The sequence below is a fragment of the Triticum dicoccoides genome, chromosome 7B, assembly GCF_002162155.2.
Source record: "Triticum dicoccoides isolate Atlit2015 ecotype Zavitan chromosome 7B, WEW_v2.0, whole genome shotgun sequence".
In the NCBI taxonomy this organism is placed as follows: Eukaryota; Viridiplantae; Streptophyta; class Magnoliopsida; order Poales; family Poaceae; genus Triticum; species Triticum dicoccoides.
In genome coordinates, this window is record NC_041393.1 from 176,723,591 (window position 1) to 176,741,122 (window position 17,532).

The window sequence follows — 17,532 nt, forward strand, 5'->3', positions numbered from 1 at the left end:
TGAATGATTGAAACTGGAAGAGAAGAGTTTACACAATTAAGCCCAATTCAGCCTACCAAACAACATCTGTCGTGTATAGCATCCCTCGTGCATCCATATCATGCAGTCAACCAAACCCACATCTCACTCCATCCTTGCATCCCCTCAAGCAGGCCAGGCTCACCCAGGATGCCCCATGCTATGCAGGCTAGAGCCACCCAGGCAACCAAACACGTCCTAAGCTTACGGTTGGGTCTTGTCCATCACATCATTCACCTAATGATGTGATCCTGTTATCAAATAACACTCATGCCTATGGTTAGGAAACCTTAACCATCTTTGGTCAACGAGTTAGTCTAGTAGAGGCTCACTAGGGACATAGTATTTGTTTATGTATTCACACATGTATCTAAGTTTCCGGTCAATACAATTGTAGCATGAATAATAAACCTTTATCATGAACAAGGAAAGATAATATCCAATTTATTATTGCCTCTAGGGCATATTTCCAACATAGAGATCTTATGTCTCAAAAGGCAAGAATCCATTTTCTAAAATCGTAGCGGTTAACTTGTTCTCTGTTTCTTTTCATAGCAGGACTAAAATAGGTTATGCACATCATTAACCCTTGTTTAGAGATTATGACACTGAGCCGACATATCTTGTGATTCACGAATTGACCTTAGAAATCTCATAGTAGACGGACACGCCTTGAAAGAATAGCATTGGAAAGTTTGAAATAAATGTAGGAAAATGCCACCACATGTGCCAAATTAAGGATTTGAACCTGGGTGGAAAGATTCCACCATAAGGAACCTAGTCATCTGAGCTATGCTCAGTTCGTTGCAAGACATTATGCGTCATTTGGTTCACAGAATTTTAAAAACGCAAGAAAACAAAAAACACAAGAATTGGATATTGATGTTTATGTAAAGCGGAGGATTGGAAAATATAGAAAATGTTCAGTCTTGGGCGTTTGGTTCACAGAAATCCTAATAAACAGTCAAATCAAATCAAGCCACACGAAAAGGTATAATCAGCATGTCATTGTGCCACTAAGGATCTCAGCCTTATTCTTCATGTGTAGAATTTCAAAAGAGAGGTCCTAGTGGATTATAACATTCCTGCTTTTTTCCTCTAAATCTGAGACCACATACTCTTTTTCTTCACTTTTACTCCCTCCGTCCGAAAATACTTGTCATCACTGTAGATATATCTTTTTTTATCCATTTTGATGACAAGTATTTTCGGGCGGAGGGAGTACTTTGCTACATTTCTTTGAACCAAAGGCTTGAATAGTCCCACCGTATTTTTTTTCCCTATTCTTATGCGTTTCTTTTACTTTTCCTTTGAACCAACCAAAAGAGGCCTTAAAATGCTTTCTGAACAATATTTTTTTTGACATGTTTCTGAACAATATTTTATCCAACGGCCATGATGGCGCCACATGCTATCCGATTGCTCTTACTATTCCCCACGTTTCTCTCCCGTGCCCGTGCCGGTGCCCACCGCACCAGCCAGCAGAGCGTTTATTACTCGAGGAGTCGTCAGGTAGGATCACATCAGACTCCTGTTTCGTACTCCATCCTATCCGTCCGTCCGTCCGTCCGCCCTCCAGACTCCAGGGAGTCCAGGGGCAGAACGGTCACTCGCGCGGGCACCCCCCTACAAAACTGGTCTCCTTTTAAAGTCCGCGGTGGCAGAGCACCCCACCACCCCTGTGACAGAGCAGAAAACAGAGGCACCCGGCCGCGCCCCGACACAGCGCGACCGAAGCCGCCACAATACAAACCACTGCCCCGCCTGCCTCCTCTCCCCTCGGCGCCCGCGGCACAGAGCCGCCGCCTCCGCCTCCGTCGTCGTCGTCGTCGTCGTCGTCGCCTCCTACCCCCGAAAAGGTAGGTCTCCTGGCCTCCGCCGCACTCGTTCATTGGAGAGGGCGGTTCTTGGTCGGATACGCCCGGGAGCAACACGCGGCGAGGCTGTCGGTCCGGCGCGGCCTCTTTTCTGGGCGCTGCTTGGCTGTTCCGGACCCGGCAGCCGCGGAGTCGCGGGGGTTTAGGATCTCTGCTGCCCTCGCCGGATCTCGAGCTTAGTAGGAGGGGTTTGGTGTTCCGTTTGGCGCCTCTTTTTTCCTGGCCTGAATTTTCTTCTCTTTTGCTCTGGTTGCCGTTACTGCGCGGTTCGCCTCGGCCCTCGGCTCCTGCCCGTATGCTGCTGCTGTTGCCAGTAGTTAGCTTCCATGGCGCCTCTGCACTGTGCTTATGCTATTTCCGAGCTGTGTCGTTTGTTGTTACCGTTGCTGATGTTTTTCTCGTTTGAAATTCAGGCTGAGATCGCCGATTCGCGGGCCATTTGATTTGGCGCGCGGTTTCTAGCCGTGCTTCCCATGGCCGGGTCCATCGCGGCCTCGGCCTTCTTCCCGGGGTCGCCCGCGCTGCCGCCGCCGCCCAAGAGCGCCCTCGGCGAGCGTCCGGACAGCCTGGACGTCCGTGGCATGGCCGCGAAGCAGGCCTCGTCGTCCTCCGCCGTGAGGGCCAGCAGGACGCGCGCCCACGCGGCCGTCCCCAAGGTGAACGGCGGCGGCGGCAAGTCCGCGCTGGCGGACGCGGAGCACGACACCATGTCCTCGGCCGCGCAGCCGAGGACGTTCTACAACCAGCTTCCCGACTGGAGCATGCTCCTCGCGGCCATCACCACCATCTTCCTGGCCGCCGAGAAGCAGTGGACGCTGCTCGACTGGAAGCCCAAGCGGCCCGACATGCTCGTCGACACGCTTGGTTTCGGCACGATTGTACACGACGGCGTCATGTTCAGGCAGAACTTCTCCATTAGGTCCTACGAGATTGGGGCTGACAGGACGGCGTCCATCGAGACGCTCATGAACCATCTGCAGGTGAGTTAGCTGCCGCGGTTTCGGAGGCGTAATAAGACTGCTCTTCCTGGTTATTGGGCACTGACATATTTCTTGGTTTGTTGATGCAGGAAACTGCACTCAATCATGTGAAGGTCGTTGGGCTGCTAGGAGATGGTTTTGGTTCGACACCGGAGATGAGTAAACGGAACTTGTTCTGGGTTGTCAGCCAAATGCAGGCCATCATCGAGCGTTATCCATGCTGGTATATCTCACACGCTAGCATTTCCTTTTCCCTTTTGTTCTCTTATATAATTTGAGCTTGGATAGGTTTTACAATAATCTTTGGAACAATCAGTGCGGTTAAGGGGAGTTTTCGAGTTGTTTAACAAATGAATGTGAAAGTGACGCTCCATAATAGTCTGCTTTATGTCATAATTATTAGGTCAGCAATTCCCACCTGTCATGGTGTGTGCAGGCAGAGCAGACTTTCAGTATTTGATACAGAGAGGCATTCTTTGAATCTCTTAATGTCATGTGTTACATTTATTGGCAGATGTTAAAAAAGTTTAATTTTGTTAGCTGAAAGTTGTATGTCGCCATAAGGAGTTGCTTTTCTATTGTTTTCATTAATTTGGTTTTCGTTGCTCTGCAGGGGCGACACTGTTGAGGTGAACACTTGGGTTGGCGCTCATGGTAAAAACGGAATGCGTCGAGACTGGCATATACGCGATTCTGTGACGGGCCATACAGTACTGAAGGCTACAAGGTTCAAATTTTGGTCGCTCAGAGATAGCATCAATCACATATCCTTTCAGTATTAGCTAATGCTGTGTGGATTGGATTTGTTTTTCTTCTGCCCCACATATTCAGAGTCTGTCATCTATGCATTCTAATTCTCGTTAAATTTGCAGTAAATGGGTTATGATGAACAAGCTTACTAGAAAGCTTGCAAGAATTCCAGATGAAGTACGGACTGAAATAGTGCCGTTCTTTTCTGAGTATGCTGCTACTGAAGACCAAGACCACCGAAAATTTCCAAAACTGCCAGAGCATGACCGTGCTACCTCAGCCAAATATGTCCGGACAGGCCTGACTGTAAGTTTTGCACACACATACAGTACAAGATTGCAAGTATATTCTTATCTTTTTATGCTGTTTACTTATTATCATATATATGATGCAGCCACGTTGGGCTGATCTTGATATCAATCAGCATGTCAATAATGTTAAATACATTGGCTGGATCCTTGAGGTAAAAGACAAAGTTTCCCTTTCATGTGCATCTTTATTTATCGCTGAGACATAAAAAATTGCTTCTTGATTTGTAGTTAAGCATATGCTACTTTCAGAAGCTGTTTTGATTTAATCTTATATCTGTATACACTCCATGGAGGTTGCCTATTTCTTTCTGCTGTCAAGCATTCTTTCACGTGGCATTTCCATCACAATTAAGTTGTCATGTTGTGGACCATATCCTTGTGCAGACAGTTGTGTGGGTGCACATAAAATGCTGTTAATGCACGACACTTTCCAAATAAATGATTTATCACGTTTTATTTCCTATGTGTCTGTTGCTAGAACTTGAGGAGCCAACTGTTTCAAGAAGTTAAACAGTCAGTCTATCTATAATTAGACCAAATATCCCAGAACTAATGCGCCTATGCTACTACTTAGCGTGTGCACCTACCTATTCCCAACCTCAGCAAATATTATTCGTTAGTTGTCTCTCTAGCCTTTCAAAATATAAGTTGGAGAAGAAATGTATCTTCTGATCTGATAGATTTAACTATGTTAGGTTGGTCACCTAGGTACCTAACCATGTTGCTCACTTGTGTTGCTTTCGTAAAAGATCTTGACTGGAATCCTTTAATACAACTTGTCTGCTTGTCATTCGTTCGTTTTTTTCTGTCAAAGAACTTGTGCATGAAGACAATGGCCATGTGTCTGATTGATAATATGGCATGTGTCACGTGATAACCGTATCGTCCGTTGGAGGATTACACATTCAGAAACAAAGAACAATCATTTGGTAATTGGCTTGCAAACCGCGAACATGTGAAACAGACCTAAAGCAGCATAAAAGAAATGAGGAAAATTCACATTTAATCAGTGCATGTTATGCCGAAATATATCGGTACATCTGCAGCACCGCAACTAGCTTGACCCTGTTTTCCTTTTTCCTCCCAGAGCGCGCCAATCTCCATCCTGGAGAACCATGAACTGGCGAGCATAGTCCTAGACTACAAAAGGGAGTGTGGCCGGAACAGTGTCCTGCAGTCGCACACCACGGTGCACACCGACTGCGCCGACGAGCCCGGAGAAACGACTCTGCACTGCGAGCATCTGCTGAGCCTGGAATCGGGACCCACCATCGTGAAGGCCCGGACCATGTGGCGGCCAAAGGGAGCCAAGTCCCAGGAAACGGTGGCTCTATCCTGGTGATTTTCGGCAGGAACGGTTTGGTAAAAGCCCGGAGCAGCCACCCCCGTACGCGTTCTCTACCGGAAAGGTAATCACACGTTGCACATACGTACATGGATGTGTATAATATAATCCCATCATGGCATCACAAACGGGATACCCAAATTATATACAGTACGTACACAGAGAGTGTGTGAAGGTGGAGGGGATAAGAAGGGTATAGGAGAGCGATGAGAAGCAGAGGAGACAAATTGGTGTTGTAATTATCGAGTTTGTAGCTATATTACGGTGTGATGGGAAGTGAACTCTTCCCACACACACCTGGGGTCTGTCTGTCTGTCTGTCTGGGGCTGTGTCTATATTACGAGCCCTTGAGAGCGGCCTGTTCTATACTTACTGAACTTTAAGATCGTATATTGTATTGATTTTATTATATATTGTAAAATGCGAGAATCGCTTCTTCTTGTCCTGGTTGGTTGTTTGCCGAAACGTGCTGAAACTTGAGATCTGGGGCTCGAGCTGTCCGACCTTGTTTTTGCTGAGCTTCTGAGCTGTCCAGCGTTGAGATGGCGCGGCTGCTAAATGCTTTCAAGAGTTGCCTTGACCTGCCTGCGTAGTTGGAGCAGGCAAGGCAGGCAGCTTGACGTGAGCAATGACGGGTTCAGCTTATTTTATTGGGTTTGACACATCAAATCTCCAAAGCAATTTTCTGTGCAAGAACATGCAGACTCCTAACTTCCTAAGGGCTCCTTTGGTTCAAAGGAATAGGAAATTTTCCTATCATGTCTTTGGTTCAAAGAAAATGGGGCAGATGAAAAATGGAGGAATTTTTTCCTTCGCTCCCAGTTTCAAAGGAAAAAACACGGAAATTTCCCTTTGACCATGTTTATTAGGATTTCCTGTGTTTTCCAATTCCAAGGAAACAAACAGCAGAGTTGACAGAATCCCTATGTTTTCCAACTGACGTGTGTTTCTGGCTACTTGAGATGCAGTTTCTCTGAGACTGTATTGACACGACCAACTTTTTGGCAGTCCATGAATGGACCTGCAGATAGGATAGCAATTACTAAGAAACTTTTGCTTTTCTTGCTTGTCAAGCTTTTGGAGTGGAAGCTTCTTGTGCAACATTCAGGGAAGCTTTTGGAGTGGAAGCCTCCATTGACCTGCAGCACGAGCGTGGTCTGAGGCGTGCAGGGATCGAGTCAAACGGAGCTCAAGACGTGTAGGTTATTGTGCCGGGATGCCAAACAGGTCTTGTCAAGGCGTTGTTGGTGGTGGTTGGAGTTTGGTTACCTAAAGTTAATGAGGCCAAACGAGGATTGGTTGCGTGGAGTTCATGGTGGTGGATAAGTAAGGGTCAATGCTCTTTCATTGGCCCGTTGATGTAGATGTGCCGTTTGCCTCTTTTCCGACGATTGATATGCCGTTTGCTCAAGTAATCTAGCTAGTAGGAGGTGTGCTTAATGATCAGGTGGCTGCTGCTATGGCTCAGGCAGGCACTAGTTTTCCTCTGAAAACCTTGGGAGTATACCTGCGTTCTTTAGAAACGACTCCTTGAAACACTGAAAGACACTAGTAGCACAGGCAAAAATAATAAAAAGAATTGAATACTAATCCGCATCCGCTTTTAACCGACTCACGACCTGTAGGAGAGGGGTGTACTTGTTGTAAAAAATGCGTGCATTCCGCTCCTTCCAAATGGTTCAAACAATCGTGTTCAAAAAAGAAAAGAAAAAGGCTCAAACAGTCATCACACATCACACATATGCAGTTCAGCTTCTTTCTATCTTTTTTTTTTTGAGAACCAGCTTCTTTCTATCTTTGTCCTGAAGATCATCTCTCGTGGACATCCACCAGGGGACGAGGTCCTGATCAACCGATGGCAAGAGCTATGTGATTAAGTATTTAAGTTCTCTGCTTGAGCTACACAGGAGCTATAGGTAATCAGCAGGCCCATTACTCATGGAACACCCTGTGCCAACAAGGTAGTGAGAAAACACGATGGGCTTTCTAATCTCTATCTTATGGACTTTTACAGGATGAGGTGATATCATGCATGATGGACAGATTTGCAGATTCTACTCTGTGTATTGGTTGTAATAACATCTTACATTATGGGACGGAGTGAGTAATCAACATTACTTTGGAGTTCTAGCATTTTTGCACTTTGTAAACTGAACCGTTCTGCTCTCACCCATTTCATCAGTGCGTTGATGCATGCAATATTACTGTGTTGGTACCAAAACAATGAATCACACCTTACTTGCAGAAAATAACAACTCAACCTGGCAAGAGTATCCAAACCTCCTGACAAAAAGTTATATAGGCTTGGCAAAGGGAATGAGTTACTGATCTCCCTCTTCCTAACACTCACCTGCCAAAAAGGACACCGAACAACTACGTATATATACTAAGCTGTCATCTTAAGCCTGGTGTTGCTATCAGCTTAACCAATCAAGCTCAACATGTCTGCTAGCTACAAGACCATTTTCATGAGGATACTTCTCATCTCTTGCATTCTACTCCCCCTTGGGTTTCTTTCTCTTGCACCACCTCTACCCGCAGCTAGCTCGAGAAGCGCACGAACGTCTGGGTACATTGTTATCAGTGGTAATCTGCTAAAACTCTCTCTCTCTCTTATCATGTTGCTTTTCCGCAGCTTATGTAAGCTTTAACACGCTTTTGGCTATTAGGAGATTGTGCCGCCATGTATTGCTTTGCATCATCAGTCTTCGAACATTCGTAGAATACATACATTTGTTACAAAACATACGGAATTACTGATTTTCTTGAAATAGATGCGCGGAGATGACAGCTATGAACTGATGCTGTTTACAGGTTGCAACAATTACTGCAGCGTGGCCTGCTGCTACTGCAACATCCACAGGTTTCCACCTGTTTGTGAAAAGTGCTGCGAGTAATATGAAGTCTTCACTTCCTCCATCTTGGGAACAAGGCAGGAGATACTTCCGGCGTGCTGTCTCGGCATAATTTTGTAATACATCTGAAAGTCTGAGTTTCAACTACATGGAAACGCCTGAAAACCCTTAAGTTTCAGTCGTGCTGTATATTACTTTTCCGATAACACATTGTGTTTGTTACTTTGAAGCAACATGATCTGATTCTGGCAATATCAAACCTACCCATGGCAATTCTTGTTAAATAACAAACGATTTTAGATTCGGTATACGCCAGAGTATCAGCAGCTCACAAAGCATGGAAGATAACATGACACAAGTAAAACAGTCATCACTAGTTAGCTTACTTCACCACCAAATGATTTGAAGACTACTTACCCACGGATAATACATGCATTAACTGATTTAAGAACGAGTCCAGTAAGAACTAAACATTCTACGCTAGTGCTACAAGTAGAAGTTGCAAATGAAAACTTCTGTTCAAGGGGAAGTACTGTCCCTGAAGCTGCCAGAGTATCAGTAGTGTGTCCAAACTACATTTCTCTTTCTGAGCTGTCCCTGAAGCGCCAAAGTAAGCCTCCAATAATATTGTTTATGGAGTGAGAAGCCATTGGGACTATGATGCTTGAGGAAGCTATGGTTGCTAAACCATAGGCAAGGCCAACAAATGTTGCCCTGGAAACACAAAAGATATTTACATATAAGAGCACACACTAGTAAATTTCCATGTCTCCTATGTTGTTTAATATAGTGGCCGATATGTTGGCCATTCTTATTGGCAGAGCCAAGCAGCATGGTCAAGTGGAGGGGTTAGTTCCTCATCTAGTTGATGGAGGAGTATCCATCTTACAATACGCTGACGACACTGTCCTATTCATGGAACATGACATTGCTAAAGCGCGTAATATGAAACTTATTTTATGTCTCTTCGAACAATTGTCTGGTTTAAAGATAAACTTTCACAAGAGTGAGCTGTTCTGCTTTGGGAAGGCCAAAGACGAGCAAGATACTTATAGATAATTGTTCGGGTGTGAATTAGGTTCTTTACCATTTAGTTATTTGGGCATACCGATTCATCACCGTAAGTTATCTAATAAAGAATGGAAGTGTATCGAAGATCGAATTGAGAAAAAACTGAGCTGCTGGAAGGGTAAGCTTATGCCTTATGGAGGTCGGCTAGTGCTGATTAATTCGGTATTGACTAGTATGCCGATGTTCCTATTATCGTTCTTCGAAATTCCGAAAGGGGTTCGGAAGCGACTTGATTTCTTTAGATCGCAGTTCTTCTGGCGGTCAGATGAGGCCAAGAGGAAGTACCGACTCGCGCGATGGGATATCCTTTGCCGACCAAAAGACCAGGGTGGTCTTGGTATTGAGAACTTAGAAATCAAGAACAAATGTCTTATGAGTAAATGGCTCTACAGGTTAGAGACAGAGCCGGAGGGCATGTGCGCACAGATTTTGCGCAATAAATATTTGCAGTCCAAAACAATCGCTCAGGTTACCATGAGACCAACTGACTCGCCATTCTGGAAAGGGCTTATGAGGACGAAGGATTTATTCTTTCATAGGGTCAAATTCTTGGTTGGCAATGGGATGTCAACAAGATTGTGGGAGGATACGTGGTTAGGAGAGGCGCCCTTAGCTCTCCAATATCCAACCCTTTATAACATTGTGCAACGTAAGGAGGAGTACGTAGGCACAATTTTCCAAACGATCCCCTTGAATATTCAGTTCAGACGTGCGCTAATTGGTGAGCGATGGACAGCTTGGATGCACTTGGTTCGGAGATTGATAGATGTTCAACTCTCTGACCAACCAGATTCGCCGCAATGGAAACTAGCTAAAAATGGAGTTTTTACGGTCAAATCATTTTATTTGGATTTGATTAATTTTGGCCCAATCTCAATATCGTTGCATATCTGGAGGATTAAGGTTCCCTTGTGTATAATTTTTTTTATGTGGTTTGTCCGCAAGCAAGTAATACTCATCAAGGACAATCTAATTAAGAGGTGATGGGTAGGTAGCTCACATTGTTGTTTTGTGATCATGATGAAACAATACAACATTTATTCATTGAATGCCCACTCGCCAAATTGCTTTGGAGAACGATTCATATAGCTTTCAACATTAACCCTCCAGTTGACATTGAGCCGTTGTTTCGAATGTGGTTAGCTGGGGTTGAACATACTATTGCGGCTCGTATTCGGATTGAAATATGTGCGCTTCTGTGGGATGGAACTGTCGGAATTACTTTATTTTTAACAGACAATACAATTTAATTTCTTGCAGGTTATCTTCAGAGCTACCGCTTGGATCCGTATGTGGTCCTTACTCACTCCTATGGACTCCAGGGAGCCTTTGGTTACTGGGTGCAACCAGTGGGAGATGGTAGCACGGGCTATATTCAACCGGTTCGGATGGCAGTCGCATAACAGGATAGGACTCTAGGAACCTTATCCTACATATTACCGTACCGGTTGTGATTGTCAGCATGTACTTTTCCGTTTTTCTTTTGCTTCGCTCCGCTTGTGAGCTGTAATACTTTTGAGACTTTGTGCTACTTTGCATACTTTTAATAAGATGGCTGCATGCATCATTGTGATGCAGAGGCCGGGGGTAAACTTCCATTTCCAAAAAAAAAGTAAATTTGGGTGGTAACTCCCTCAAGATAAAAGGTGGTAGTTGGCATGTTTTAAGAACTGCGAACAAATAGCCCTTACTCTTTTTTTCAATTCTATTAGACATTTTCGAAAGTACAGTTGGAGAACTGTTACCAGACTGCAAATGAATATCTCCTGCCATTTCCCAAGTGAAGAACACCGAAAAAGACACCAGTTGCTAGAGCACTTATCCAATTCAATCCAAAAATTGGCATCAATGCCCCTCGAAACAGGAACTCCTGATATCGAAAGTAGACATGAAGGTTAGTTCTCAAGAAAATAAATATTCTTGAATGAAGTTTTAAAGAAGGATATATGCTCACTTCACTTATCCCAGGGAGACAAGCAACTACAATGTAATCCAGAGACTCCAGGGAAGTAAGGATCTAACGGTAAAAGTAAAATAATTAGAAGTTAGTGTAGAAATAAGGGGACTTTCACTAGCTAATGCCGTTGGGTAAGTTTGCCAAGGCCCAGTTAAGTTGAAAGTGACATCACAAAAAGAGCGCAAGTAAAAATAATAAAATAGGGCAGTTTACACAAAGTAACGTAGATTGTGACAAGTAATTGTGTGCGTGCCTTGCATGTATCGAATAATATAATTAAAATTTAATAAAACATAAGCCTTGTTGTCCATTGTATAGTTCATCCAAATTCACAAGATCCTTTATGAAATGTTCAGAAAAATATGCGAAAAAAGCACAATTATTTACCTGAACAAATACTGCATCTTAACCTAAAGTATTGCATCTTTGCAAAAGACACTTGTAAGTAAATGAGACTTAATTCAGAGGTTGGACATACCTGTGTATTTGCGGCTTCACTGGAATCTCTGAAATCGGGCCATATCTGTAGCAGAATGTATCTGGTAGACGATATCAATATTACTAGTCCGGCGACCAACTCGAGATGCCAGGTTTCAAAATTGACTGCAGAAAAGCACAGGATTAGTTTGGTTGGGGACATTTAGCTGACTGAATACCGTTACATGACATCTCTTTCATTTCGTAACAGAGCAGGGAGCAAACTGACATGATACGGCCGTAGGGTCAGCAAACGGCAGTCCATTTGAAGATGCAACGTGTGATGCCTGTAGAAGAGATGGTATGACATTTTGATCACTAGGATGTTCTGCCATACTAGAGAGTACGTACTACTGAATTTTGCATGCTTCAGAATGGCTTGTGCTTCCAGTAGCTGAGATTTTGTTCAGAGAAAACTAGATATGGAACCACTGCAAACACAATGTTTACCTCACGAAGAAGGAGACCTAATGCAAGCAGCAAGCCGGATGTGAGGGTGCAAGACTGAAGAACAGCACTCCTTGGGGCACCCGCAGCTTTCTCATCGCTAGTAGCATCATCATCGACATTGAGATCAAGGATGGTGGTGGGGTTTTCGCCGTTGCTCGGGGAAGCTTCTTCGGCGATTAATGCTGGGCCTTTGGACAGATTCCGGGAGCGTCTCCGTTTCCTCTCATTATTCTTTGTTGCAGATACTCTGAACACCTTCAATATTTATGTAAGGTTTGGTTGGTCACTGATACATGGGGACCTAACTGAATTTTTCGACGGTTCAGTGTGAAAGACGTACAGTGCGTGGGAGTGGGACTGAATGTGGATGCTGGCAGGTAACAGCTGAGATCTGGCGTTTCCAACCTGATCAAATATGATCTGCCAGTGTAAGGACATCAACATGATGATTGAATTCGCATTTACATGACATAATTAAGTGCCAAAAAAGTGACGGGAAAAAAGGAAGATAAATGCCAAGAAGACGGACGGAAGATTCCAGGGTAATCAGAAAATAATAACTGCCGACTGTGGATTTCATCCAAACCTTGTGATTCTGGTTTCCAGTGTCCAATCAGGGCAAGAAGAAGAGGGACAGGGATGATAAATTATGCACACCTTGGAGGGACGGTGCGCTCGCTGCGGCTGCGAGCACCATCATCCGCAACGGATGGCCACAATTGAAGCTGTAGGATTCAGGGACAGTGAGAGAGGACACCGAGATTGGAGCCGGCTCCTCGAAGCTAAGTCACGAGCATCACTTAGGCCAGATTGTGACGAGCGCAACCAATCTCTCTCGTCTGGCTTTTTACTCCACACGTATGAGTGTCCAGATTGGTAGAATCAGGTCCAGGGTTCATATCTGCTGCTAAGCGTTCTAGGCTGGGCGGTGGTGTTCTGTGGTCTAGAGTTGTGCCGCCTATCTTTTTTTTTTTAAATAACCGTGCCTTCATTAAACACACTAGTTAGGGCATCTCCAACGCTGACCTCTAAACCGGACACTTCATCCGTCCATGGATCCCGCATGGGGTCCAGTCAGTGAAAAAAAGGAGGACCAGTTAGCGAACACCAGTGCGGAAGCCGGCCTAGCCGCATACATTTCAAACCGGACAAAACTCGTGCAAATCGGTTGGTTTTCATATAAACCGGGCGAAAACATTTACATTTAAGACATTTCCAACTAAAGTATAGCGGACTAGGCTATGTTATTCTATCGTAGTCTATCCCCGGCCGAGGCGGATCCCATTTCTCAGATCTTCCCCATGTCCGGCAGCAAGCTCATCTGACCGCCTTGAGCACTGAGGGATATGCTTCAACGGGAGGGAAAGAGTAGTCTCCGCTTCCATGAAGCACGAATCAGGGTCATCTTTTGGGGCGGGGGAAGACGGTCACCATGGCCTACGCCCCAGCGAAGCGGGCAAGTCACCGACTATGTAGCCCGCCGAGGTGATGGTGGTGGCCTTCCTAGGATCCAAGCAGCGGTGGCCTCTCATGGTTTACTTTTCCTCGGTATTGGTGGCGGCGACGGGGATGGCCGACGTGAAGTTGGCGACGTCATCGGTGCCCAGTTAATCCCTCCACCGCCACGTCGACCTCTGGGAACACGGCTTCTGTCTCCGGCTCTCCGCCTACGCGTTGCGGCCATCGCTCACAATGGATTTGCCGAGAGACGACATTGGCCAACCTGGATGGGCGGGGATGACCTGGAGATGGTGGTGGTGCCGGCTCCGGAGAGCTTGTCCGCAAGCCAGCCTGTATCCGGCTGGCTCGTCTGGCCACTCAACCGACTGCAATGTCGGAGAGCTCCTTCTTCTGCTCGCCAGAGAGGCTGTCCCACAGGGCTTTGGAGAGGCCATGACGGGTGTGGTGCAAGGAGGAGATGGAGAGCAGAGGTGTGGGGTTCTTGCCCGGTGCCTAGCCACGTTCAAATAGTGGGCGGATGCAAGTCGTCAATCAAAGAGGTGTTTAATGCCGACCGGCATAGGGACGGACGCAGGGAGCTCGAGACCCCAGAGTAGGTTCCTTAGCACACGCGCTGGTTTAGTGGAGGTAGGCGGGCATATGGATGCCGTTTCAATGTGGAGAGAAGGCGTGCACAACGGGCATGCAGCGGACGACGCTCTAGGCCGGCGCGCCGCTTTAATGTCGGCTCCTTCAACTGGTCGCATCCGCTCTAGGCCGACATGAACGCGGTGCTGATGCTCCGGCGGAAGAGGGCACTGGCGAGGGAAGGGGTTTTGGGTGGGCCAGAGTTGTCGGACGCTTGTGTGGCTGTGGTCCGGACTTCCACAAAGCCCCCATGGTTTGCCGGAAAATGAACGCATGGACCACCCGCGAACAGATATAGGCCCGTGTTGGATGAAAAACACGTTCATACCATGCAGTCCACACGGATGAGGGTGATTTGAAGGTCCGTGTTGGAGATGCCCTTACAACCTACAAGAACATATGTAGACAGAAACTAGTACAAGGACCAGAGAAAAACAAATGTCTTAGAAACACTGTTGAAAAGACTCCAATAACAAGGAAATTACAACAAGGCCTATAGGGATATATCAACTGCCACCAAGTTTCAATGTCATCGAGACACCCATCATAATAGAAACCCAACCTCGCCAAAAAAGGTTGCACCATAGCCTATAAGGCTTTTAGAGCAGAAGAATAGGCCCACTACAAGTAGCAAGGCCCATATCGATGTGGTGCATTGGCCAGGGATTGTCCCCATGCTAGCCTGGCCCTGAATCCGTCAAGCCAGGTCAGGGAAGAGAACCGGATCCGCCAACTATGAGCTATCTTTCACTAAAAATAAGTCTATGAGCCATCATCCCCCACTAGTAGAAAACATGGCATACGTTCGGGCCAGATAAGCCCATTAGTTCTGGTTCTGTCACGAACCGGGACCCATGGGCCCATTGGTCCCGATTCATGAGGTCAGGGGCCCGCCGGGCCTCGTGGGGGTATTGGTCCCGGTTCGTCTGGCCCCCTTTGGTCCCGGTTGGTGGAACGAACCGGGACCAATGGGCCTCGCTCCTGGCCCACCACCATTGGTATCGGTTGGTGGCTCGAATCGGGACCAAAGGGTGGCCTTTAGTCCCGGTTCATGCCACGAGCCGGGACCAATGAGGTGCCTATATATACCCCTCGCCCGCGAGTAGAGCACTCCACTGCTCTATTTTTCTGGCCGGCCATTGGAGAGCTTTGTGGTGCTCTAGCTCACCTCCTATGCACACAGGTGTTCGATGGAATGCCCGATCCACACTACTTAAGCTTTCTCCTCTCCAAGCTCGACCTCCAAGCTCCATTTTCCTCAATATTTGTCAAGGTTTGGCGGTCCGTCATGTCCCGTTCCGGTCTTCACCGCCGTCGATCGCCCGCGCCGATCTCGTCGCCGGCACCACCGTGGCGAGCCTCTTGTTCTTATCTTCTTTCTGAAAGGAAAAAAATCTTACTTGTATGTTTATATAGATACTTGTATAATTTTATTATTTTTATTATTGCTTCTTATTATTTAGTGCGGTGGTTTTGGTATCCACCCCCATCGGCCCTTGTCCTGTCTATGATTCGGATGTGGTATATACTAGCTTTATAACTATTTGGTTCATTTATTATTTATGACAATTATGCCGACCAACGTGACATAGATTTTATTTATCTAGGAGGTATGTGAACCGGAAATTCCAACCGACCCTATTGTCGAGAGGTTAAATTTAGTTGAAGAAGAAAACAATTTCTTGAAGGAAAAAATAAAAAAATTGAGGAGGAGAAGATGATATTGGAGTTTCATGTTGCGGATGTCGTCGGTGATCACAAGATCAAGATGGATGCAATGCACTTGAAGATTAGAAAGATTAGAAAATATGACATTCATACCGAGGCTTGGTATCATTATGCCGTTGGATCAATTGTTACCTTGGTTGCGATTATGATCGCATTTGTTTTCGCATTGAAATGTTTTACATAGTTTCAATGTATGGTTAAATTAATTAGATGCTCTGGAGAGTTATATGTTGTTCAACGAGAACTATGTATGTGCTTTGGTTTTAATGCGATGATGAACTTCTATTAATTTGGTCACTTAATTATCTATTCATGATGTTCTGTAATGGTTTTGACACACTTAATTATATATAATGCACGCAGATGAACTGGCAATGGATGTACGGTGACAGACACACCTCCGAGTACATTAAGGGCGTGCATGATTTTCTCGAAGTGGTTGAGGCAAACAAGTAGAATGGTTTTATGTGTTGTCTAGGCCCTATCTGTGAGAATACGAAGTCTTACTCTAACAGGAAAGTCCTTCACATCCACCTTCTTGAGAAGGGTTTCATGCCACACTATAATGTTTGGACCAAGCACGGAGAAATAGGGGTTATGATGGAAGACAACGAAGAAGAAGAGTACGATGACAACTATGTGCCCCCCCTGAATACGGTGATGCTTCAACGAGGGAAGCTGTTGAAGATCAAGGGGAACCAGACGATGTGCCCGATGATGATCTCCGTTGGGTCATTGTTGATGCAAGGAGTCAGTGCGAAAGTGAAAAGGAGAATGTGAAGTTCGATCGCATGCTAGAGGATCACAAAAAAGGTTTGTACCCCAATTGCGAAGATGGCAACACAAAGCTCGGTACCGTACTGGAATTGCTGCAGTGGAAGGCAGAGAATGGTGTGTCTGACAAATGATTTGAGAAGCTACTGAAAATATTGAAGAAGAAGCTTCCAAAGGATAACGAATTGCCCGATAGTACGTATGCATCAAAGAAGGTTGTTTGCCCTCTAGGATTGGAGGTGCAGAAGATACATGCATGCCCTAATGACTGCATCCTGTACCCTGGTGCGTACGAGGATTTGAACGCATGACTGGTATGCGGTGATTGCAGTATAAGATCAGATGAGATGACCCTGGTGATGTTGACGGCGAGCGCCCCCGGAAGAGGGTTCCTGCCAAGGTGATGTGGTATGCTCCTATAATACCACGGTTGAAACGCCTGTTCGGAAACAATGAGCATGCCAAGTTGATGCGATGGCACATAGATGACCGTAAGAAGACGGGAGGTTGAGAGCACCCACTGACGGGTCGCAGTGGAGAAAAATCGAGAGAAAGTACTGGGAGGAGTTTGCAGGTGACGCAAGGAACGTATGATTTGGTTTAAGCACAGATGGCATTAATCCTTTCAGGGAGCAGAGCATCAATCACAACACCTGGCCCGTGACTCTATGTATCTATAACCTTCCTCCTTGGTTGTGCATGAAGCGGAAGTTTATTATGATGCCAGGTCTCATCCAAGGCCCTAAGTAACCCGGCAACGACATTGATGTGTACCTAAGGCCATTAGTTGACGAACTTTTACAGCTGTGGATTGGAAACGGTGTACGTGCGTGGGATGAGCACAAACAGGA

The 17,532-nt window shown here is 45.8% G+C and overlaps 2 protein-coding genes and 1 long non-coding RNA gene across 3 annotated transcripts; 2 read left to right on the plus strand and 1 right to left on the minus strand.

Moving 5' to 3' along the window:
* The first annotated feature begins 1,705 nt into the window (after positions 1–1,705).
* LOC119337588 (palmitoyl-acyl carrier protein thioesterase, chloroplastic-like) lies at positions 1,706–5,726 on the plus strand. The gene is made up of 7 exons (XM_037609748.1): positions 1,706–1,877; positions 2,309–2,875; positions 2,965–3,098; positions 3,489–3,602; positions 3,748–3,931; positions 4,020–4,088; positions 5,024–5,726. Exons 2-7 carry the CDS (start codon positions 2,369–2,371, stop codon positions 5,276–5,278), a joined length of 1,263 nt encoding a protein of 420 aa, XP_037465645.1. The 5' UTR covers positions 1,706–1,877; positions 2,309–2,368; the 3' UTR covers positions 5,279–5,726.
* A 1,350-nt stretch (positions 5,727–7,076) lies between these two features.
* On the plus strand, positions 7,077–8,202 carry LOC119338381. The gene is made up of 3 exons (XR_005163933.1): positions 7,077–7,197; positions 7,296–7,867; positions 8,096–8,202. It is a non-coding gene; the product is annotated as an uncharacterized LOC119338381 (long non-coding RNA).
* A 274-nt stretch (positions 8,203–8,476) lies between these two features.
* LOC119338380 lies at positions 8,477–13,020 on the minus strand. Its single transcript, XM_037610694.1, has 8 exons — positions 12,749–13,020; positions 12,432–12,496; positions 12,092–12,346; positions 11,871–11,928; positions 11,643–11,767; positions 11,162–11,224; positions 10,953–11,077; positions 8,477–8,850 (listed from the first exon to the last, which is right to left on the minus strand). The coding sequence occupies exons 1-8, from the start codon at positions 12,789–12,791 to the stop codon at positions 8,709–8,711; spliced, it is 876 nt and encodes a 291-aa protein (XP_037466591.1). The 5' UTR covers positions 12,792–13,020; the 3' UTR covers positions 8,477–8,708.
* Between the last annotated feature and the right edge of the window lie 4,512 nt (positions 13,021–17,532).

What these genes read in the sequence shown, in the direction of transcription:
- LOC119337588 (XM_037609748.1), top strand. Translation starts at nt 2,369, where the DNA reads ATGGCCGGGTCCATCGCGGCCTCGGCCTTCTTCCCGGGGTCGCCCGCG. An exon ending in CGCTCATGAACCATCTGCAG is followed by an intron (nt 2,876 to 2,964) that starts GTGAGTTAGCTG and finishes TTGTTGATGCAG; the next exon opens with GAAACTGCACTCAATCATGT. An exon ending in ACAGTACTGAAGGCTACAAG is followed by an intron (nt 3,603 to 3,747) that starts GTTCAAATTTTG and finishes TTAAATTTGCAG; the next exon opens with TAAATGGGTTATGATGAACA.
- LOC119338380 (XM_037610694.1), bottom strand. Translation starts at nt 12,791, where the DNA reads ATGATGGTGCTCGCAGCCGCAGCGAGCGCACCGTCCCTCCAAG. An exon ending in GAGCGCACCGTCCCTCCAAG is followed by an intron (nt 12,497 to 12,748) that starts GTGTGCATAATT and finishes ATATTTGATCAG; the next exon opens with GTTGGAAACGCCAGATCTCA. An exon ending in TGACCCTACGGCCGTATCAT is followed by an intron (nt 11,768 to 11,870) that starts GTCAGTTTGCTC and finishes GCTTTTCTGCAG; the next exon opens with TCAATTTTGAAACCTGGCAT.